A 24,951-nucleotide genomic window follows, 5' to 3' on the forward strand; every position below is an offset into this window, starting at 1 on the left:
CAAACACAGAGAGCACTTGAAGATAACAGATCGCAGAGAAAATAGGATTCCAGACAGTACACTAGGAGAGGGTTAATTATATCCCAAAAATTATCTCTTTTAAATAAAAACATAAGGTCTGGTAAACAATGGAGCAGTATATCCAATGGAGAGTTAAGGAGATGGGCATTAGTCCACGGCCATTGAACAAGTCACCAATTTTAAAGTCATTTGATAGAAGGATTGTAAACAATTAAATAAAATATATTAGAACTTGTAAAATCACCAGCCAAGATCAACATTAAGTAAACTTAGTTAATATATAAGTGTCATTGATCAAATAAGCTTCAACTTTACATCACCATAATACTACAAGGGGTCAACATCAAAATAACACAACATAACAAACCTTGAATAATCATAACTATCTTACAAAGGAGAGTTGCATAATCCATTAGAACGTTTATCCGGCAACCCATAGTCAACCTCGTTCATTTCCAGCATCATTACATATGAACATATAATTAGGAATTAGGAGTTTGTTGGTAAGCATATAGTTAGTCTGCAAAAGGAACAATAAAAGAAGAAAATCAAACCCATGAACAATGTCAAATCCAGAAACTTCATAATAAAAAATTGCCATGGTGCGTAAACGACATAAACTAAGCACAATAAAGCTACATAACAATCACATTAGAAACCTTACAATGCAAGATAACATACTCAGTTCCAAGTTCAACTATTGACGTTCCACTCCGGTGGCAAGAACACATCATATTCAGGATAATCGGACAAAGGCGAAAGTCGACCTTCATCCAAATCCAAAACACAGCTAGCAGCATCAAAGTGCGTAAACGATTTGAGGATATTATCCATAAAGATCACACAATTCCCTTTGGCAGCACACAAATCCGAAACAGAGACAGTAAAGGAACATACAAACCCCAAAAACAAAACCCTATCCCCCAAACTCGTCAACTTCACCCACTTCTTCTCCTTCTCATCAAGCTTAAACAAATCAATCCTCACAGGATCATGATCAGGAAACCCAACACGTGTACACTCATAAACATCCACTAACAACAACTCACCCTCACTCTCCAATAAAAATTTCCTGAACCCACCACCACCAACCAAAGGTTCAGCTACTAACTGGACACTCGAGACACTCGAGTCAATCGAGTCATCCAATCCAGCCCTAACCAACTTACCAATTTTATCGACAGCATAAGGAAACCCTTTAAAAACACAAATATCTCCCAAATAAACCGACATATCATGTACAAACTTCCAATTCTCATCACCACATTTCAAAATCAACGGCTGTGGACTAACGAACAATGTACCAAGAACAATAGGCTTTTTCCCATGGCACGTCACAGCAACAGCCTTCTCAGGGTAAATGTAGTCACAGTCATAGTCTTCACCGTCTATTGTAAAATCATACTCCATGATGAAATTGTTTCCCAATGGCACAACAGAGAGTTTATCGGAGTCGAGAACGTGAGGGAAATGATAAGGTGAGACATGACGGATAAGTGGATGGAAGAGTTGCGTTTTACCAGTTGAGCTTTGACTGATTCTGATCAACCAAGGACGAGTTAGGGTTAGGGTTTGGTGTTGTTGTGGGGGTTTGATTAGGAAGAAATTTTGTTTGGAGAGGTGTGAAAAGGAAGTGTTGTTTCTGTTGTGGATGGAATTGATGAGGAATGGGAATTTGAATGGTAGAATTTGATGATGATTTGGGATTGATGAAGAGCGCCAATTGGAACAAACTGATCGGAAGCGGAGGAGATCGATTTCGATGTCGAGGAGTTGAGAGATGAGATGGAGGAGCTCCTTTGGAAGTTCAGACCAGCCTGCCGGAGCTGCCATGGATGCTGATCGGACATTCAGCTTCTCTTCTTCTTCCTTTGATGTAGCAGAGAGAGAACTCTAGAGTGAAAAATCTTTCACCGGGATAACCTCGAGAATGTAAAAAAACCAATTTTTTACTTTTAAATCCATTTTAGTAAATCTTTGTAATAAAAAATTGGAGTAATACATCGGGAAATTAGTCATTTTAGTCCTTGAATAGAAAATGAGTCGTCACTTTAGTCCCTGAATGCAGATAAATTGCAAAATAGTCCCTGAATGTAGACTCTGTTAGTCAATTTAGTCCCTGAATGCAGATTCTGTTAGTCAATTTAGTTCCTGAATGTAGACTTCGTTCGTCACTTTAGTCCCTGAAATTGACCAACAAAGTCTACATTCAGGGACTGTTTTGCAATTTCTCTGCATTCAGGGACTAAAGTGACTACTCATTTCCTATTCAGGGACTAAAGTGAATAATTCCCCTAATACCTCAAATTCGTTCTTGAATTTTCACCTATCAGTCAAATTCGTCTTGAATTTTACGAAATATCTATTTAGTCCATGAATTTAAAAAATGTCAATCAAATCAATCCCTTCGTTAAGTTGGTCTGTTAACGGAGGTGACGTGTACCGTTAACCTCTTACAAGGCTTACCACATCAGATGCCACGTAAGCAGGGACCAAATTGATTGATTTTCAGAAAATTATCAAGGACCAAATTGATTGATTTTCAGAAAAATGCAAAAATTCCAACGACTCTTTCTACTCTTTCCCTCTTTCTCATGAACGGCTCTTTCTTCCCCAAATATATAAATTTGGAACCCTAATGTTATAATTTGTCACCTAGAGTTCAAAATTCCCAAAATTTCTTCCATGAATTGATGTCAAAGTTCTTCCCCAATTAAAAAAACTTAAAACCCTAATGTTATAACTGTTGGGTGACATTTGTCTGAATCAGTGTTTCTTCAGGTTGAGTTTCTGGAGTAATGTTTCCTCCTTCATTGTCAACCACATTAACTTCTTCACTTCCTTGTGCAGCACCAATGAAGAAGACAATGTTGGTGCTACTGAAGAGGAGAGTGTTAGTAGCACCAACATTGTCTTCTTCATTTCCTTGAGTATCACAAATTATTTCCTCCATTCCTTGAGTACCATCAACATTTTCCTCTTGATTATATACTCTGTTTTGCACACTAGCAATCAAACAGTCCACCACATTTCTTTCCTCAGCACTTAAAATATCAACCTCCATAATATTGACTGGTTCATCTTCAATTGTTAATCCTCCTTTGGCCATACTTCTCAAAGACTTTTCCATTGCTCTCTCAAGCTCCTCCCTCTCTTCATTTGTTAATGGCACAATTTCAACCTCTTCCGTATCTACCACATGTTATGCATATATTTCCACTTCATTTCCATTTGCTCTTGCAACATGCACCATATCACAAACATGTTTATCAGTTGTTAATGGATTTAAGCAGATGTTTAAATCATTTTCAGCACCTTCATACGGCTTTCAATACCACAGTTTAGATACCTTGAAGTAACATATGCAAGCTTTCACCATCTTCTCAATGTCCCACAAACATAACTCATCAGCATCCATTTTCTCCCAAACACATATTTCACCACGGACGTATTGCAGCCTCTGATACTCATCTCGCTCTAAACAACCACTGTGATGCAAGATTAGCGTAATATAGTCTTCCATCCTGCGAATTTTTCCAACATCAGTCACAATCAAAAGCAAAACAACATCAAAAATGCAAATCACCCTTCAATACTAACCTCAAAAAACCCTTTTTATAAACTAGTAACATACCCGTGCATCCGCACGGGTACTGGTTGGTCGAGGGTGAATTTGTTAGTATGAATTTTACAATTAATAAGCATTTGTTGTAAATGTTTAATGGTATATATAATAGATGTAAAATGTGTGTATTAAAAAAAATTGATTGTATAATACTATATATTATGTATAGGTAACACATAATGAAGGGTATAAAACTATATATTAAGAATAGTTAAAAAAAGTATAAATAAAAATTGTAATAAAAAAATTAGAAATGAATCATCTACAAATGAAGTTTGGAACATGATAACAATAATAATACATTAATCTGGTACTAAGATTTCAAGCATTAAGTTACATTTTAAAAAAGAGTACAAACTTTAATATTAAACATGCCAAACATCTAATAAGGACATACATAAAACATGACATGTTACAGTAAATTCAAAGCATAAAAACGTTACATGTATAACAATTATGTAATAAAATTTAAATCTTATATAACATCCTGGAGTAAAATGTCTTCGTTGACAAAATAACTTCCATCGATGTCCTAATTGTTTGATTTGGTTGTTATCATTGGCTCTAATTAATTCGAACATTTGGTTATGTCCATAATCCCCACATAACATTATTCGATCGCATACGTTGTAGCTGAGATAGTTTCCAAAATCTGGTGATATGTTCTGGATGAAATAAATAATATAAGAATTAATCATAGATTGATTTAGTAAGATAAATTTTTAAAAATAAACTTGAGGAAGAACAAACCATATTTGATTTTCGTAAGTCAGATCCCATAAGTTGAATATCAAAATATTTGGTCTCATTTGATATTAAACTTCTGCTTTGAAACAAAGGTATGGTAGTAAGAGAACTTATTGAATTGTAACCTGCAAACTTGAAAAAGTTGGAACCAAAATATGCAAATATAACTTCAACATTATCAGGTATGTTGAAAAATCGTTGAAAAAATTTCCAACCGTCAGTTATGATAGGATTAAAAATGTTATTTTGTATGTTCATTCTCATAAAAGATCTATCTAGTGTTAAAATATCCCAACAATGCTCAAATTGATTTCCATATTTTTCCACAAAATAAGGATCTACTTCAACATTTTTTTGCAAGAAAATAAAAATAATTGTATCAGTTTGACGTAACCTGTAAGAAAATAATTTAAATAAAGGAACTATAAAAAAAATCCTTGTTAAGGATATATAAGCCTGGTCAAATAGACTGACTGTAGAAACAAAAACAATTGGACCTCTTTGAACCATATTTTCTATGGATGTCATTGTAAGTTTAGTGAAGCAAGCAGTTAAAAGTGAGATTTTTAGTAGTTGAAACCTTGTAAGTTTAGTGAAGCAAGCAGTTAAAAGTGATATTTTTAGTAGTTGAAACTTATGTAAGAAAAGAAATTGTTGGACAAAAGTTTATATGTAATTTGTTAGCACACATATTATGCTTATATATAGTCAAGGGAAATACAAAAGAAATAGTGTGGAATGAAAAATGGTATAAATGTATGCATTAAGAGTGGTTGGAACAAAGGAGTTAAATTAAATGATATGGTTGATCACACTTCCATGCGTTAAATTGATTTGAGGCATGGAAAGAGTGAATAGCAAATTATAGCAATTGGAGTGTGTATATTAAAGAGGAGTGTTAGTTTAGGTGAAATGTATTTGTATTATTGAATGTTAGCATTGATTTTGTTGTGATAGGAAGTACTCTCTTCAGTGACATTTATAAGGAAAAAACAATTTTTAGGTGCATTCAATAATTAATGTATCTGATTCATAAATGTTACCGAATACATTAATTATTCAGTAGACCAATAAAGTAATTTTTTGCTTCTAAATGTGATCGGATGGAGTACAACATTATAATATATGTACTTAAATGAACATATAATATAATATATCAATACTAATTTATTGAAATATATTGCTCTGATTCCTCACAAATTTTTGGTACGTTATGTCTACTATTACTGCAGAAGTAAAAATAGATTCCTTATATATATATTGATAAGACTTGACAATATGTTTGTATAATATATTTTCAGTACCTTTTAGAATTGTTTAATAAGTTAAGTTTGTTTAATGGATAATATAGTGGTATAAGAAGGATGTGTTGAAGCTATCTATTTCAGAATATCTCTCTTTTGGCACAAAAACGTTTAGATGAATCCATTGATTTGGACACAAGAGTTAAAAAAAAATGGTAGACATGGAAGAGGAGTTGTGGTAAGAAATTATTGCTATTATTCATAGTAACTTTACAAATATTGATAATAATATTAAAATTGATTATAATATATTGCACTAATGGTATGACATTGTAATTTGCATTAGCACTTGCAAGGCCATGTAGCTGAACAACTTATCATGAATTGTGTGAATAGCTTAACTCTTGTTGATGAAGAAACCAAGATTACTTATGTATGTCAGGTACTCACGTGTATGCGAGATCAAAATAAGAAGTACCTGAGCAAAGGATGGTACGAATTGGTTGCATCAAAAGAATGGGCCGCAGGAATAGATATTTTGTTTAATTTTGAAATCCTTAGCAGAAGGTTGTATGTTTGTCCTTTAGAATGATGTTTTTTATAAAACTAAAAATGTAGTGAACTAAAATTATGTATGTGAAAATAAATTAATCCTAGATTTTGAAATTTTATGCAGATTTCGTAATTTATATTATGTTCGAAGTAATAATATAATTGACAGAAACATGAGTATAAGATCATAAGAAAATATAATATGTTAAGTATTAATATTGTATAGATCGGTTATTTAAATGCTGAAAATATAAAATCGGATATTTATATTATTTAATTTACATGTTATTTAAATGTTATATTGATTCCTTCAAAAAAAAATGTTATATTGATAACCATATGTATTTATTTGTTAGGGTTAATTAAGTTTTTAGTCCCTGTAAATATTCACAGTTTTGTTTTTAGTCTCTATAAAATAAAATCACACTTTTTAGTCCCTGTGATATTTTCCTTAAGCATTTTAGGGACCAAAACTATTGATGGAAATTTTTTACAGGGACTAAAAGTGCTGATGGAAAAATTTATAGGGACTAAAAATGCTGATGGAAAATTTTATAGGGACTAAAAAGTGTGATTTTATTTTGTAGGGACTAAAAACAAAACTGTGAGTATTCATAGGGACTAAAAACTTAATTAACCCTATTTTTTAAAACAATATAAAATTAATTGAAATATGTTATATGTTACCTTATAGTTTCCTAATGGTTGATATAAACGTTAACAGAACGGAGAATTTTAATTAACATAGCATAGTGAAATAAAAAAAGCTTAGATAAATTTAAATGTACTTAGGTTACAGACGATAGTATTTAAGCAAAGACACTAAAAAAAACATGAGATGGTGAACCGATTGTAATCTTTGAGATGGCAGCAGCAGTTGAACTGAAATGTTGACAGAAGTTGTGATCATTAAAAAGATGGAGTAGAAGATGAAGCTGAAGGATTAACTTTGTAGACATGACATTTTGCATTATCTGAAATGATCAATTTGAAGCGTATTGTTTGGCCAATCCTGAAATTGTTTAATCTGCAGAAATGATCCCAGGTTGTACCAAACTGTGTAGTCAAATTTTCATCATTAAGGAAGTAAACTTGGAATTTTTCTTCATGGCCATTATCACCAGAGTTTTAGTCCCTGATAGCCATACTGTTTGAGATACTGAGCAAAGTTGTTATCCACTTGCTGCATAAATTACACATAATAGCTTAAAAATAAATAATAAACAAACAATTAAATAACAATTAGAAATAAAGTCAAAGAAGTATAATAGGACAAAAGCAATACAAACCTTCATTGGGTTCATAAAGTCATCTTCAGTAAGGAAAGAATCAAAATAGGTTGTTTCATTCCCAATAATGCAGCGACTGTGTCATGCAGGAAGTTTGGAATGTTTGTATATAGTTTTGAACATATATATTGTGAACAAGTTATATCCGTAGTAACCAAACACAATCTCAACGTTGTCAGGAAGATCATTAAAATTTTTAAATTCAGACCAACCGTTACTCAACAAAGGATTAACAAAACTCTTGTTGAATGTTAGAATATGGCCCATGTTTTCCTTATTGAAAAGATGCCATGAACCTACAAGGTTAGCTAAATTTTCCTTCACAAAAGATGGTTTCACCTCAGGATGCATCTAAACAAAGAAAAAACAATAAGTATAAAAACATTTAATGTTCATATTAGTTAAGAATGCATAAACTATAAGAAAAGAAAATAGTGAGTAAACCTGCTCTGCAATCTTGACTACTGAAAAATAATGAAGGGGGTTTTTTTGAAGTAAGGTTTCGATACCTTTCATGGTAATGTTTTTGGACGAAATTAGAATGGAGAGAAGTGAAATTGTCAAGTAGTCTATGTTTGCGGTTTATATAGCATAACAGATCTGAGGGTAAAAAAAGCAGCAATGAGCTTTTGTCATATAGGTGTGTATTATAATTTATATTGTGTACCATATATATTATATTGTATTTAGCTTACTGCAAAGGAAATGATAGATAGACTAAAAGCTGATATTAAATAAAACTAAAGATAGTGACCTTACATTGATACCGTGATACAATGAAAAGTTTAGGTATTTGAATGTATCAAGAAAAAAGAATCTTAAAAAGGTAAAAATGCATATTATATATATATATCTAATCCGTTAAAAATGATTAGGTAAAACTCTAAAATGGGTATAGTAATTAAATCAAATTCAGAAGCAATAATTTTGGTTGTTATATATGAGACAAATTAAAGTATATATAATTATTTATGAAATGTTATATAAATGTAAAATTTAAAAATATGACAATGTCTCAGCAATACGAAAATAAATTGTATAGGTTCATATATATTCAAAATAGATTTGTTAAATTGTTATGTTAAGTGTTGATTAGATTAATTATTTTTAATAACATATATAAAAAAAGTAATTACCATACTTGTAGTAGTTGATTTGTTACTAAGCTATATAAAAGAATAATTAAATTGAGACATGTAACTGGTTGATTAAAGGATTGTAGGAAATTTAGAATATTCTAAGTGAATTTTAATATTACATATGAAAAATGCATACAAAGTTTTTACGTTGCAACCAATTAGAGTAAATACCAAAGATATGAGACATATCTATCAACAATTTTATAAAAAACTTGCAAAAAAAAACTTGTGAAAGTTTATTATGTAGTTTAGAAGTATAACGCAATGATAATTATAAGTTAGTTGTATATATTATAAAGGTTGGTGATAAAATAACTTCGAACAAATGTTAGAACATAAAGTTTATGAAAAAAACTAATTAATATGTTATCACAACATAGAGTAGATATATGAAATATAAAGACTTAACTTAATACATTAAGAATAAAAGACAGCTGTTTGAATGTAGCAACATAAACTGATAGGAAAGAAATGAAATTGTTCTTAAGTTACACAACCATTAGCAACAAACACATAGTATTATAACAATGATCAGTTCATCATAATTTAGTAAACATCTTCAATTCTTTACTCATTGTGATCGCTACCTGCAGATCTTAAAGCAACAACCTGAATATGAGTAGGAGGATTGTCCATTCCTAATCCCAACTTATCCCCAACTTTCAACTTGAGATTCTTAACAAATGAATACCATTCTCCACCAATTGAGTATTCAGGAGGAATTCTGTTGGATTGTTTGATTTTGCATCTAATGATCTGATCGGTTTCATCATTGATCACAGCAATGTCAACTACATTATCAATATTTGCTTCATTGGCAATAGATTGTGGGAAGTGTTGAGTATAACATAAGAAAAAACATTAGATAAGATCATATATTACGATTATTGAATAAGGAATTTGAAATAATATCAAATACATATAATGTAACTAACCATTACACTCTTTCCTTTGGATATAGCTTTAGAGACATCAGAGAACCATTCAAATGGATACAGTAAGGGCATTAGGTCAGGATTTTGCTGTGCTTCAAATATGAGAGGATTTATATTCATATGTTGCATAGCACATCCTATTGAAATGTACATGTCCTCAGCCGATCTTGGTATAGTGATCAATTGAGGATGTACCTCATAATTGGGATCATCAAGTTTTCTGGCATGTTCATTAACTGGGTAATGGAAGTCATAGTATGAAACATCTTTTCCTTCATTGTCAATAATGCGCATATTGAATTGATGAAAATCAGGCTGGAAATCAAAGATAACTTGTTGTGGTTCATGAAATCCACAATATTCTGAAATCCTAATTCCAGCATGGATAGTGTTTTCAGATACAATGGTAGAGGTTTCAATCTCAAAGTAATTACCATCAGGATCTACAATGCATCCATAATTTTCCTCAGATATGACACTTTTCTATTGTTCAACAAACTCATTAGATATTTCAATTGCATCCTAATAAAAAAAATATTACTTGATTTAAAATAAATGAATGATTTGTTATTAATAAATAAAACATTGTAAAACAAATGTAAACTGAAATCTTATATTAATAATACCTGATCAAGATAAATGATGGTCTGAAAAGTGGTTGAACCTCTTGATGAACTTCCCTCAGCTCTTGATGAACTTCCCTCAGCATTTTGACTAATGACACATTTATATAAGAAAAAGTCAAATGTTGATGAATACAATATCAAAAACAAAAATAATAAGGGAAATGCCTCTTTCCAGGAAAACAAAATCTAAGAAATCTAAGAATAAGTCTGACACCGCATGTATTCCAAGAAACACCCAAATTTTATTTTTTTAATATTTAAAATAATACATAATTGATAACTGCATTTACACTATTTCGTGGAATTCGTGGTTGTACGGTTCGTATGATATAGCATGGCTGAAATAATAATGTTATAATAAATTGCCGTGATAGATAAAGATCCATAACTGAAAACATATTAATTTAATGTATTAATGATTTATATAAATGATTTAAAAGAATTGTTAATGATATGATATTAAATATTTTAGTTAAAATCTAATGATGAAGTAAAAAAAAACGCATATTCAGATCTAAACATAATTGCTAATATAATCGTTAATTTTAGAGATCGTTGGCTCTAAAACTACTAAATAAGGTTATAAAATGTCTTGTGGAAATAAGGGGACATTGATTCAGTGATCTTGTCTACTACTATATAATCAAAAAGATCTTATTTCATACTGTCTTTATATATACTTTAACGTATCATGCAGAATTGAGAAAGAGCAAGAAAAGGGAATTGTTACCTGATTTGGTTTGAAGTAGGGACCATTGTCGCTGTAACACCCATACCAGTCGTATCTAGAAAGTCTAGCACGTGCGTTAATATTAGTACTGGATACATTAAAATTTACAACATAAATTACATACAAATGAATATTTATACAACAAATTGCGTTCGTACATACAACAACATAAACATCTCATCCATACGTAGAATTTACATCCTTGATTTTCTTGGCATCTTGAAGCGATACGAACGCGCACTTGTTGAAACATCCATCCGGCTTCAAGCTTGCATAATATCCTGCTTATCTGAAACAAATAAGGATTGGGATGAGACATAATGTCTCAGTGAGTTCCCCTAAATCCTAGGCTATAGGTAACCTCAGGGGAAACCTACGGTCACCACGTGTCTACATTACAACCTAACGGTTGATTATACGTGTGTGGTCATGATTCCTAGACGGTAGTGCATGCTAGACCCGTCATAGGCTTATCTCACTTGTTATAGGCTTCTCTTCCTATACGTGTCATGGCGATCGAGGGGAACCTAGAACCGCTTTGCCAAGAATACGCTCTACGTATCAAGGCCTAAACATAACATAATCATGGCACGAATCTAAACCGGACGATAAGGGGAAAACCTAAGATCGTCATCGGTATTATGCTCATTACTTGCTCTATTTCATGCTTTGTACTTGTCATATAGCATCTAGTGCTCTTGTTCTTTAAACATAAACGTGCATGGACTCATTCTTGCATAATCATGAACCTAATCATAAACATAACATGCATAGGCGTACATAAGTTCATTAATTATGTTAGCGTTGAACAAACAATCATTATCTTGGTTCATTTTACGGAGAGCCCCGGGTGGAGTAACCCCAAGTACAATCCCATACATGACCGATGTACGTACATCGGACTCCCTCGGTATCGTGCGGGTCCCTTGCGGCTTGAACCGTTCCCCTTAGGTCGAGAACCTCCCGTATCCCCCTGGCGTGGATAACAAGAGACACGAACACCACCATGCGGTTATAATCTTAGTCTTGCGTTTTCGGTGACATGCGGGTCCCTTACGGCTTGAATCGTTCTCATAATGAGAACCTCTTGTATCCCTCTGATGTGGATAGCAAGAGACATGCCACCTACTTATACTTGTCATGGTCTTGTCATATATCTAGGATAAACCTAATCATGCTTACATGTTTACCTCGGATCCTTAAATTGATCCGATTAACGGTAAATACATACTTATTCATGCTTGTGCATACTTATTCATGGTGGAGAGATTAACTATCCTATCCACAACTTAACATGTTTGAAATCTCATTCTTAATCATGTGCGAAGATATATATATATATATATATATATATATATATATATATATATATATATATATATATACTTCGCGTCTTATCATTCTAGGGATCTTACTAACTAGCTAGTTCTCGACGACTATGTCGAGGCTCTAGTTTTTCCCTTGCTTAATGAATATCTTGCTACCCGATTCATGACTTGTTCTCTCATATGCCATGCCTTACTAACATGCTTAATACTTGCCTCATATCATAAGAATCATGTTTTCTTTGATCATCGTTTAAGACATTGGTTTGAGGGGTTTACTTTCATAAAAGACTGCATAAGAAAATCCCTCGCGAAAACTGCCAAAATATGCCTGAACGAGCAAACAGTGCAGATTGCACCATTTGCTCGCCTAGGCGAGTAAGTTTATGGGGGAGGCGAGCAGGACCCCCTGTTCGACCTTCTAACTCGCTGTGGCGAGTAATAGCTCGCCGTGGCGAGTTATGACAGTCCAGAACCCCTAAAAATGGTATTTTTGACCCCAAAAACCTCAAACCAAGTGTCTCTAAGTGTTTTAGAACATATTTGATCATATGAAACTTATAAAACATTCATTAACTTACTTTCCATGAATTAAATTCATCTGACACGGTCAACGGGTAATATACCGACACTGTCAGGCGGGATATTACATCCTACCCCCTTAAAAAAAAAATCGTCCTCGAAATTTAGAGACCGACTGCCAATCATCATGACAAAAAGTTACCATCTATGGTCTGAGCCACTCATTTTCTATTCAAACATTTTCAAAGGGTTTGTCGTATCATGTCCTCATCTTGTTTCTTAACCTACATGCAACTGAACATAACCTTCTTGATCTTAATATCACTCAAACTTAGAGTTATCTTAGTATATCATGACTTGGAACTTACCTTGCTACCCATAGTCGTATTGTCTCGGACTCGGATCTTACCTGCTTAGCATAAACCATTCATGAATGTATCTTATCATAAACATGAACACTCAGGATTTGCCTTTTAACTGGAGTCCTATCGGAAACTAGGTTTGCCCAGCAGTGCTTACTTGTAACTTTGAAACATCTTTTCATGCATACTTAATCTTATCGGGTAAACATATACTTCATGCATCAATTTACTTGCACATACATCATACATTCTTAACACATTTCCATTTATCCCGTAGGATATTGACTTCATACGAACATTCTCGTTTCCATAACATGTGCCTACTTTCAAGTGCCGCCCTTTGTTAAATGATAACGATACGTGTTCTAAAATCTTTCTTGTTTTAAGAATTTTTTTTTTAAACTTTGGTATACGAGTTCTTGGAACGGATAAACACTTAGCTAAATAAAATTATCATTTCGAAACTGAGTCAGTAATGGTACTTCATAACCACAAGACGAGTCTTTGAATTTTGAAAAAGGTTTTACTGCTCGTCTTATGTAAACTTGCTTGCGACATACCTCCTCAGTTTTGACAATGAAAAGTTTCATGTTTAAAATAAGCTTCGTTCCCAAGTTCCTTAATACCAACCTTAACTTTTAAAAATTATAAAATCAGGACTTAACATGTCTTAACAAGTATCGTTTTCACTTAACAAGTATTGCATACGAGAGTATGATTTTCATTGCACAAACTAGAGAGTTGCATCTTCTTTCATGATAACATGCTTAACTCCGAAGGTGGATTCTTACCTTCTCAACTAATATACGTAGTTCAGACACGCATTACTGCATAACACAGACCATAGACGATCTTTGGCCCACTTGACGGTAACTTGTTCCTCTTCTTCAGGAACACCTAACTTGATTCTCCACATAATTTCATTCAGTTATCGCTTGGGCGTTAATTCCTTTTCCGAAAACTGGTCATCATTCTCGATGCTTCATTCATTACTTGAGTCACTAGAGGAGACCCTCTAAATCTTACATGTTTCTCATTATCATCATTCATGCATCCTAACCAATTCATATATGGCAATTATTGTCGTTTTCATCTTACTTAAGTGAAGACACACACTTAAAACTTTTACCTTAGCCCACACTGATTGAATAAGCATCCATCCTTACTTATCACATCGAGAACTCCTCGCTTGTCTTATGATGCATTCTTGTTAAACTTGTGTCACCAACCGAATATTCTTTACAAAGATTCTTTCATATTAAAATTCCATGTTTCATGATTAACATTTAGCTTCCATGGCGCTACTCTGATTCCCACCGGTTGGCTTAAACCATTACTTTAATCCATTAGAGTAATTGAGACTTCACATTTCTGCTTACCACTGTAATACTAACTTCTTGAACTATTTTCAAGATTTTCCATGTTGCAACTAACGTCACAACCTTACACTTATCTTGTAAATTCAAAACTTGTGATACCTTATTTTATACTCATAATACTTATCATGGGGGTATCCTTACGCTATGGGTGGTTGAACTTGTTGAGGTATACATAACATACTTGATCTTGTTTCGAGAAAATCTTGAATTCCATTAACAAACTCATATAGCACTTAAACATATCTTCCTTGAACATCTAGCCTGGTACCTTCGCACACTATATTTTGCTTAATCATACCAATGCTTGCTCATTGATTTTCCTTTTAAAGAAAACTTCGTAAATTAACGCAAGGGTCATTGACGTTGATGATTCACTACTTTATAATTATATTGAGTTTAGGCTCCGGCCATTGCTCTAAAATTATAGAACGAATTGATAACACATACGTGCCATCAAACCTAGACTCTAATAAGTCTAGACCGCTCTACGAGTGTCGAAGCAAACCGGTTCCTAGGAAATCTCTTGTGAATTTTTTTTTTCAAAAATATCAACCTCAATCACCCATACGCATAAATCTTTTTAAAATCCATTAAACTTTATAGGTCAACTTCATAATAAGCCTTAGCAAGTTAATTAAGCAAAACATATGTTCGAGAGGTACGTTTTAATTCCACATAATCCGTGAACCTTGTAATTTCTCATAACTTTGTACCGCTTTAACTTCTTACTTCTTACCTCATGCATAAACATCTGTGACTTTCCTTCTAAATACCGGAACTCTATACTCTTGATCTTGACACATTAACCTCCAAAGCTACCTTAAACCGTATCGATTTCGTTGATGGTTGCCCATGTCTTTTTTTCCTTGAAAATTTTAGGATATGATATGTATTCGTTACTTGAGGTCATAAAATATTTTCGTCACATAAAAGATTATTGCGAAGACATCTCCCCAATAGTCATTGCAAACCATAGGAACGAATTGGTAGAAAACGAAAAGTTTCGTCCCCGGCTTGCTATTGGTGAGCTTCTCCAACTCTATTTTTCAGAAAACATTTATTGCATAAAATTTCTTATTCTCAAGTATACAATGCACATCATTCGTTCCTACCATCGTAAAATATTCTATAACATATGCATGGCAACATCAACCTTTTTCGATACAATTCTTGGCACGCCGGAAATCAATTCCTTACTCTTGATAACATAAAACTTTCTCTTGAATCCTTAACTTTCTCCACTACGAATAACTTACCTCGTTACATTGCCACTTACACAACTTTCTGAGCATACATGTCCTTAACTTCATTCACATATTGTTATTCCTGAGAGCCTGCTGACTCCGTCAACATATGTCGACTTCTCACTATCTTGTAGCCTTGTTCTGACATTCCAGAATATCATAAACCCGTTCCATCAACAACTCTTACCGAATCTTTCGGTCATGATTAGATATATATATATATATATATATATATATATATATATATATATATATATATCCAACTTCTACACCTACGGGTACATTAAGTATCACTATCATCTTACCCGACACTGTCGGAACATTCCTTCTTAACATATCTTATATTCCCGGAGGATTCACACTTCTACTTGATTGGTTCACCGGCCACCTTTTGGCACGATCAAACTACTTCATCACATACTTCGTTCCTCCTGGGTCCTATTCAGCTCTCAGGCATCCATCCTAATCGTCGAATGTTTAATTGAGTTGATCAGGCTCAACTAACAACAACAACTAGAACATTTACCTGGAACCCAATGGTCCCACTTCCGTTGTTGTAATTTAATGACCCAAGGCACGGTCTGAATCGACCTGCTCTGATACCAAATGTAACACCCATACCAGACGTATCTAGAAAGTCTAGCACGTGCGTTAATATTAGTACTGGATACATTAAAATTTACAACATAAATTACATACGAATGAATATTTATACAACAAATTGCGTTCGTACATACAACAACATAAACATCTCATCCATACGTAGAATTTACATCCTTGATTTTCTTGGCATCTTGAAGCGATACGAACGCGCACTTGTTGAAACATCCATCCGGCTTCAAGCTTGCATAATATCCTGCTTATTTGAAACAAATAAGGATTGGGATGAGACATAATGTCTCAGTGAGTTCCCCTAAATCCTAGGCTATAGGTAACCTCAGGGGAAACCTACGGTCACCACGTGTCTACATTACAACCTGACGGTTGATTATACGTGTGTGGTCATGATTCCTAGACGGTAGTGCATGCTAGACCCGTCATAGGCTTATCTCACTTGTTATAGGCTTCTCTTCCTATACGTGTCATGGCGGTCGAGGGGAACCTAGAACCGCTTTGCCAAGAATACGCTCTACGTATCAAGGCCTAAACATAACATAATCATGGCACGAATCTAAAGCATACGATAAGGGGAAAACCTAAGATCGTCATCGGTATTATGCTCATTACTTGCTCTATTCCATGCTTTGTACTTGTCATATAGCATCTAGTGCTCTTGTTCTTTAAACATAAACGTGCATGGACTCATTCTTGCATAATCATGAACCTAATCATAAACATAACATGCATGGGCGTACATAAGTTCATTAATTATGTTAGCGTTGAACAAACAATCATTATCTTGGTTCATTTTACGGAGAGCCCCGGGTGGAGTAACCCCGAGTACAATCCCATACATGACCGATGTACGTACATCGGACTCCCTCAGTGTCGTGCGGGTCCCTTGCGGCTTGAACCGTTCCCCTTAGGTCGAGAACCTCCCGTATCCCCCTGGCGTGGATAACAAGAGACACGAACACCACCATGCGGTTATAATCTTAGTCTTGCGTTTTCGGTGACATGCGGGTCCCTTACGGCTTGAATCGTTCTCATAATGAGAACCTCTTGTATCCCTCTGATGTGGATAGCAAGAGACATGCCACCTACTTATACTTGTCATGGTCTTGTCATATATCTAGGATAAACCTAATCATGCTTACATGTTTACCTCAGATCCTTAAATTGATCCGATTAACGGTAAATACATACTTATTCATGCTTGTGCATACTTATTCATGGTGGATAGATTAACTATCCTATCCACAACTTAACATGCTTGAAATCTCATTCTTAATCATGTGCGAAGATATATATATATATATATATATATATATATATATATATATATATCTCCGCGTCTTATCATTCTAGGGATCTTACTAACTAGCTAGTTCTCGACGACTATGTCGAGGCTCTAGTTTTTCCCTTGCTTAATGAATATCTTGCTACCCGATTCATGACTTGTTCTCTCATATGCCATGCCTTACTAACATGCTTAATACTTGCCTCATATCATAAGAATCATGTTTTCTTTGATCATCATTTAAGACATTGGTTTGAGGGGTTTACTTTCATAAAAGACTACATAAGAAAATCCCTCGCGAAAACTGCCAAAATATGCCTGAACGAGCAAACAGTGCAGATTGCACCATTTGCTGGCCTAGGCAAATAAGTTTATGGGGGAGGCGAGCAGGACCCCCTGTTCGACCTTCTAACTCGCTGTGGCGAGTAATAGCTCGCCGTGGCGAGTTATGACAGTCCAGAACCCCTAAAAATGGTATTTTTGACCCAAAAACCTCAAACCAAGTGTCTCTAAGTGTTTTAGAACATATTTGATCATATGAAACTTGTAAAACATTCATTTGGCAAGTATAAACATATTAGTACGCATAGGCAAGAAAAGGGGCAACTAAACTAATACATAAACCCTAGAATTTTCATAACTTTCATAATAATCTAGCATGGCATAAACATGATCCCAAGGGTGGGAAAACTATCTATGGAACTCACCTAAACCAAGTTCTTGAATCATCACTATGTGCCAAGCCCAATCATGCCAAAACCCTAGCCTTGCTCCACTTGCTTCCTTTGTCCAAAACTTTCTATCTTGATGCTTTTCTTGCAATCTAAGACATCATGATCCTTGATTGATCATGAAGAAACCATACTTGAACTTACTCACCAACAAACCCTAAATCTTGCTTCTTAGCTCATAGTTGTTTCTTGCTTGTTTCACCAACCCCATGAAGCATAATCAACATAAGTTCCCAAACCAACAATCTAAAGCCTCAACTTCTTGATCAAGATCAAACCCTAGATTTTAGATCTCTTCTTGAAAGGAGAAAAGGAAGAATCAAAGAAGACTAAGCTTCCATAAGTTAGAGGATCATGAAGGAACAAGAAAATATGCTTGGTATAGAAGGAGAATTAGAGAAGGATTGAAGAAAGAAAGAGAGAAAGGGCGTGGGAGAAGAGAGGGAGAAAGAGGGAAATTCTTGCCAACATAGAAAGAGAGAGAAAAGGATAAGGGTTATGAGATATTTTCCTCCCAAAAATAATATAAATATCCCTTCCACATGAATTTACCATTTTGCCCTTGCCTCAAGCGTGTTAAAAACGACTCTGATACTTTTCCCGTAAAAAGCTGACATCTCATAAAATATTCCCATTAACTTACTTTCCATGAATTAAATTCATCTGACACGGTCAACGGGTAATATACCGACACTGTCAGGCGGGATATTACAGTCGCTCTCATCCACTCTTTGGTAACTGAACTGGTGTTTTTGTGTTTGTGAATGATGAGAAACCCTCAATGTAATTTGCTTTTGTAAATATAACTGGTCGGGTTGGTAAAGAACTATAGAGTAGGTTATTGGGTCTTTCTTAAATAAAGTGGTAGTATAATTAATATAAATTGTGGTCTAAATAGCAAAGTAGAAGAATAATAAGAGGTAATAAATGTTAAACAAAATAATTGTGGTCATACAATACACAAAAGAACAACAAATTTAGAGTTTGGAGCAGTCAATAGTGTTATTGAAGTAAGAATTAGTTAAAAAAAAACCCTGTAAGAACGTTAAGAAGAATTTAAATATAATTAGACAAATGAATAGGCAAAAGATAATGAAAGTTAACTTAGATATATCATATAGTTGTTGTTACATAATTAGGTCAATAAGACAGAATGGAAATAGCAATTTATATTACAAAGACAACACAACTCATAAAATCATATAGAGTACAATTCAACAATGTGTAACAACTTTGTGAACAAAAATGATGTTTTTCGCCATTATTGAGTCGCACTTAAATTCCAATAGACTTTTGGGAAGAATGTCATTGTGATAACAGAATGATCTCCAACCACGTGTAATAATCACTTTTCTTGTATTGGTATTGACATTCTTTTTGAATTCCAATTTGCAAATAGTTATAGTATTCGATCCTCCACAAACTCGTAGATAGTCATGATTGATGCTTCGGAGGAAAACTCCAAGGTCAGGTGGTAGAATCTGAAATGTAGGATAACGACTAAGAAAATAATAGTAAAAATCTAAATTGTAAATTAAAACTTATTCTATAAACATAATGAATGATATAATTATTCTATGAACATAATTAACGATAGAAGGTTTACCAATTCAGTAGTTACTGACGTAGTATCTGGTATTTCAACCTCAAATGTCAGATTTTTAAGATAGGAAGTAGTTAATCTGTGATAACGTGGATATTCATTGTTTTGTGCAGAACCGTTGAAGAGTTTGATTATGAATATACTATTTCCAACATATGTTTTTTTTTAACAAACCTATTTCCTACATATGTGTAAGACATTAGTGGATTTGATGTAATATTATAAAAAAAATTGAACTTGTCCCAACCGGTTGTAAGGATTGACATGAGTATAGATGTTAAATTCAACTTCATGAACATTTCCCAAACCATCAACCAAGGTCCATTGTTGATCAAGTTCATCAAAAAGTTCAGCAATAGTAATGGGATCTAATTCGCAAATAACCTGTTATATAAATCAAACGACGTTACTTAAAGAAAATATAAAAAAAAAACTCTAAAATACAAAATTAATAATAAACAGTAGTAATACCTCTGTGCAAACTGCGATGAAGAAAAGTCGATTAGTTTCAGAAGTCATTAATGGACCTATGCTGCAATTAACTGATCTTTGATTTTGTGGTAGTTCACTAATTGATGAAGAACTTGATTCCATTGTTATTGGGTGTTGGGCTATGGTGAACTATTAAAGTTTTAATTATAGTGTCAATATCCAATTCAAAATTGTATTCTACTATTTTGAATAATATAATATATTATTATATTGTGTGTTGTTGTGTTTGTATATACTTTGTAATAAACGAATAAGAATTTGTTAGTTAAGTACAATTTCATGAGTATTTTAGAGTAGGTGGGAAAATATGTATCGAAATTATGTGGTACGTACAACAAAATTACAATGAACTTTGCATATAAAAGTACTTGCTTTTAGAGATAAAGGAAATGGTCAACAAAATGTTGTGTTGGAAAGATAAATATTAAAGAGGAGCATGACATGATCTATATATGTGCAGTACAACAGTAAAATATATATTGAATGGCATCCCTCAATAAAAGATTTAAGTTAGCGTGTTGCAGGATTTGTAGTAAATAGTAGAAGAATATCGAAGTACATTTAAGTTCGATGGTAGGTATAAAAAAACTGTACTTAGATTTCAAATTTGTACTCCCTCCGTCCCTTAATACTTGATACAGTTGATCTTATTACGCATGTCAATGCATAATTTTGAGTTTAAATATCTTGAATAATTTTGAAAATACTCATCGAGACAAATCTAACGACATCTTAGATGATATTATTTACCTTTGTATATTAGTAAAAAAATATGGTCAAAGTAAGTTAGGTCAAAAATACACATTTTCAAATGGGTTATCTATTGCGGGACGGAGGCAGTATAAATGTGATAATATATTAAACTATATATGAAACATGAATTATGATTTACATAAGTGTATGAGTACATAATATTGACATAAATACATTGTCAAACAGGTAATCTATTGAGAGACGGAGGGAGTATTGGGAAAGAATCTTTGCATGTGATAGTAAAAAGTTTTGACTGTGCATGCTTGACTATAACAATAAGTTTGAATAAATGGTAGTTCGGTTATATAAACCTTTTTAATAATGAATAAATGTAAAAAATTAACTATAGATAATATAATAATACATTAAATAAATACAGTATTGTTTTTTTTCCCTATATAAACTAATGACACTTTTTGTTCCTATAAAATTTTCCTCTAATGTGAATTTGTTAGCGAAACTGTAAGTATTTATATGAATCAAGTAAAATTGTTATGGAAATATAAACTGTTATTTTCAACATAAAATAATTATTACACTATATGTTAATAAAATCTTAATTATTTTGACTGCTAACAAATGATAAGAGTGCACTGGTTAACATTCTCCATATGTATATTATAGATTATCTTAGTACTTTTTAAAATTTGATTTGGCCTTTTATGACAAGTTGGCTGTAACAACAATACTTTATATTGCCTTTTACAATTAATGAGCATGCAAAGTAAGTTGAGGTAGTTGTGACAATACATAAAGGAAAAAACATATGGCAGTGTGCACAATGCATGTAAAAAGAGTTGGGACTTCTAAAAACATTCACGTGAAGTATTTGTTGGTTTTGTGATACTGTGAGTCTGTGAGGCATGTGTTTAAGCAGTTAAAGTCATGTACAGATATAATTAAAATGTTGATAATATGACATTCAAATATTATATGTTGTTGTTTTGCTGAATCAGGAATCTAAACTGTTTCATGCAGAGTGTGTGACATATGAATTTGGATTTTGTTCATAACTACTCCATCCGTCCCTTAATACATGATCTAGTTGACTCCGACACACATACCAATGTATATGTTTTATTTTTGATATCTTATATAATGTTCTTACTAATATAATGTTCTTCATTTTTAGTAACCAAACATAAATACATGAAATTATTAAGTTTCTAACAAAAAACCCTAAAATTACTAATCTAAAAACGCAATCAAACACACAACATTCACAAACAAACATCAACGAAACATGATATGAAGTAAAAAGTTGAAAAATAATACCTAAAACTGAATTTTTTTTAAAAAAAACAGACATGAAAAAGGGAGAAATGAACAAGAGTGAATGGAAAACGAAGTTGAACGGCGTTGCCTTGACAAACCACGAAATCTGACTTCAAAACCGTATCTCTTCCAAGGTTGGTCGTCAAAGATGATGATGATTTTCGAGAAGTGAAGAGGGTGACAGTTTAGGCGGGAAGGAGAAAGGTCGGGGACTAGTTTGATGCTTCTTAGTGAAATGTGAGGATGAAAGGCAATGGTAATAGAGGGGTATAATTGGAAACACATGAAAAATTACACTGAAAAGTTAAATCTCGAATTTTTACCATTTCCATCAAATTAGTCCTTGTACACGTGGCTGCCTTGTTGACATGTGTACAGGACAACACAACATGCAAGAAGACACATCATCACTACTAAGGGAGCTTTTGGACAGAGGGACCATTTTGATGGACGTCTGTAAAATTCAGGGACTAAATAGATATTTTGCAAAATTCAGAGACGAATTTGGCTGATTGGGGAAAATTCAATGACGAATTGAGGTATTACTCAAAAAAAATTGGTTTAATTAATTGTCCTTGAACTATTTAGGAATTTTTAAATAGGTTTGAAACTAAAAAAGTTGTAATCGAGTTTTTAAACTATTACTTCCTTCGTTTTAAAATGAGCGTCGTTTTAAAAAAAATTAAAATTAATGTCATTTTTAGTTTCCAATGCAATTTTCAATTGTACCCTTCAATTAATACTATATACACTATTTTCATAGTATTATTTTTCTTTAATGAAAAATAAACCAATACTCCCTCTATTTCAAAATACATGTCCATTTTGAAGAAATTGTAGTAACCAAATAAATTTTGTTATTTTTGATGAAATTATATATGTGTGTGTGTTTTCTATAATACCCTTAATCATTTATTATTTCATTCTATTTTTTCTCTCTCTACAATAAATATGTAAGGGTATTGTGTACAAGACAATAATTAATGTTGCATTGAAACTTGAAAGTGACAAATATTGTGAAACAAAATTATTCTCCAAAATGGGCATGATTAGGATAATTTGTTAAAATAACATCTCTTTTTCTTTTAATTAATACATCTCTTTTAATAACATCTCTATTTGATTATGATAATTTGTTTGTTTAGAAGTCTCTTGCTTTTGCGCTTGAGCATAAGAAATCTCCTTCTTATGTGCTTGAGTTAGAACACATGACATACATACAACATATATTGTATATAATGGATTGTTTAAGCCTAGTATATTAAAAAATTGGGTAATAATATGGTGTGGCTATAGCCACACTCAGCCATACGGTGGATCTGCCCCTGTACTCATTTGTCAATTGTGCATGCTCACCCAATGATAGATGACACACTTCTAGGTAATGTGTACTTGTTCGAGGAAACCTGGTATCCTGGAAGAGTAAGAAATAAAATGTAGTTGCAAGATCAAGCATTGAAGCAAAATATAAGGCTAAGACACTAATAACACATGAGCTCATTTGGTTGAAGCAGTTACTTAAGGAACTTCGACTCAAAGAAGCATGACCAATGACACTTAGATGTGATAATTAAGTCGTGTTGCTTATTGCGGTATATCTAGGGGTTTATAATAAGACCAAACATTGAGAGAGACTTAAACTTTTTAAATTGTAAGAGAGAAGATTGAATCAAGCAATATTGTTGTCATACCCCAATTTTTGACCTAAGAATCACACATTCATACACCGACACGTGTCCTTTGGCCCTGATCAGTCTTTGACTTTTCAGCGAAAAAAATTCGGCAGAGAGGTATTTTAAAATACCTCATTTTTTATTTCGAGTCAGGCCCTCTTCTCTCAATTTTAATTTATTATTTTTAGTTTTTATATTTTTTTTGTAGTTATTCAATTTTAAATTTTAAGTTAATTACTTTTATTTAAGTTTCTTTATTTTTATTTATTATTATTATTATTATTATTATTATTATTATTATTATATCAATTGTCCAAAATTAAGTCTGTTCTCCTCCCCAAGCCAGCCAAGAAACGTGTCTCTTCCTCCATCCCAATCCAACACAATCTATCTATCATTTGCACGATCCCATCATTTCAGCTGAATAATCTTGAAATCAAAGCAAAGATGTTGAATTTTCACTGCTACCATGCCTATGGAGATAGCTTGCGGTGGTTAAGTTCAAAGATGTCAGAAACAATTGAAATGGATGGCAAATGTGAAAGCCAAAGTCATACACAGCACATCCAAGCTTGACAATTAGGAACCAAACATTTAATGCTTTGAGCTCCAAATCCCTCTATAAATAGAGGATAAACTTCAACAATGAAGGGGAGTCGAATCTGCAAGCACACATTACACACAAAAAAAAAATCCAAGACGGCCAAGGACAGAAACACAAGAAAAATTCACAGAGGAATTTTCAAAAAAAACCTACACGCACAACAGAGACAGTTTCATACAC

At 33.1% G+C, this 24,951-nt stretch overlaps 1 protein-coding gene across 3 annotated transcripts; it reads right to left on the reverse strand.

The window, feature by feature from the left end:
• Positions 1 to 274: 274 nt before the first annotated feature.
• On the reverse strand, positions 275 to 1,946 carry LOC146936668 (F-box protein SKIP23-like). 3 transcript variants are annotated; one of them, XM_085751357.1, is made up of 2 exons: positions 703 to 1,946; positions 275 to 541 (listed from the first exon to the last, which is right to left on the reverse strand). In XM_085751357.1, exon 1 carries the CDS (start codon positions 1,852 to 1,854, stop codon positions 715 to 717), a length of 1,140 nt encoding a protein of 379 aa, XP_085607483.1. In that variant the 5' UTR covers positions 1,855 to 1,946; the 3' UTR covers positions 275 to 541; positions 703 to 714. The 3 variants fall into 3 exon arrangements, with proteins under 3 accessions (XP_085607483.1, XP_085607482.1, XP_085607484.1); XM_085751356.1 differs by having other exon boundaries at positions 686 to 1,946; XM_085751358.1 differs by having other exon boundaries at positions 681 to 1,946.
• Positions 1,947 to 24,951: the final 23,005 nt, after the last annotated feature.

Source organism: Medicago sativa, chromosome 3, assembly GCF_051527215.1.
Source record: "Medicago sativa cultivar Bolivia chromosome 3, Bolivia_mono, whole genome shotgun sequence".
Classification (NCBI taxonomy): domain Eukaryota; kingdom Viridiplantae; phylum Streptophyta; class Magnoliopsida; order Fabales; family Fabaceae; genus Medicago; species Medicago sativa.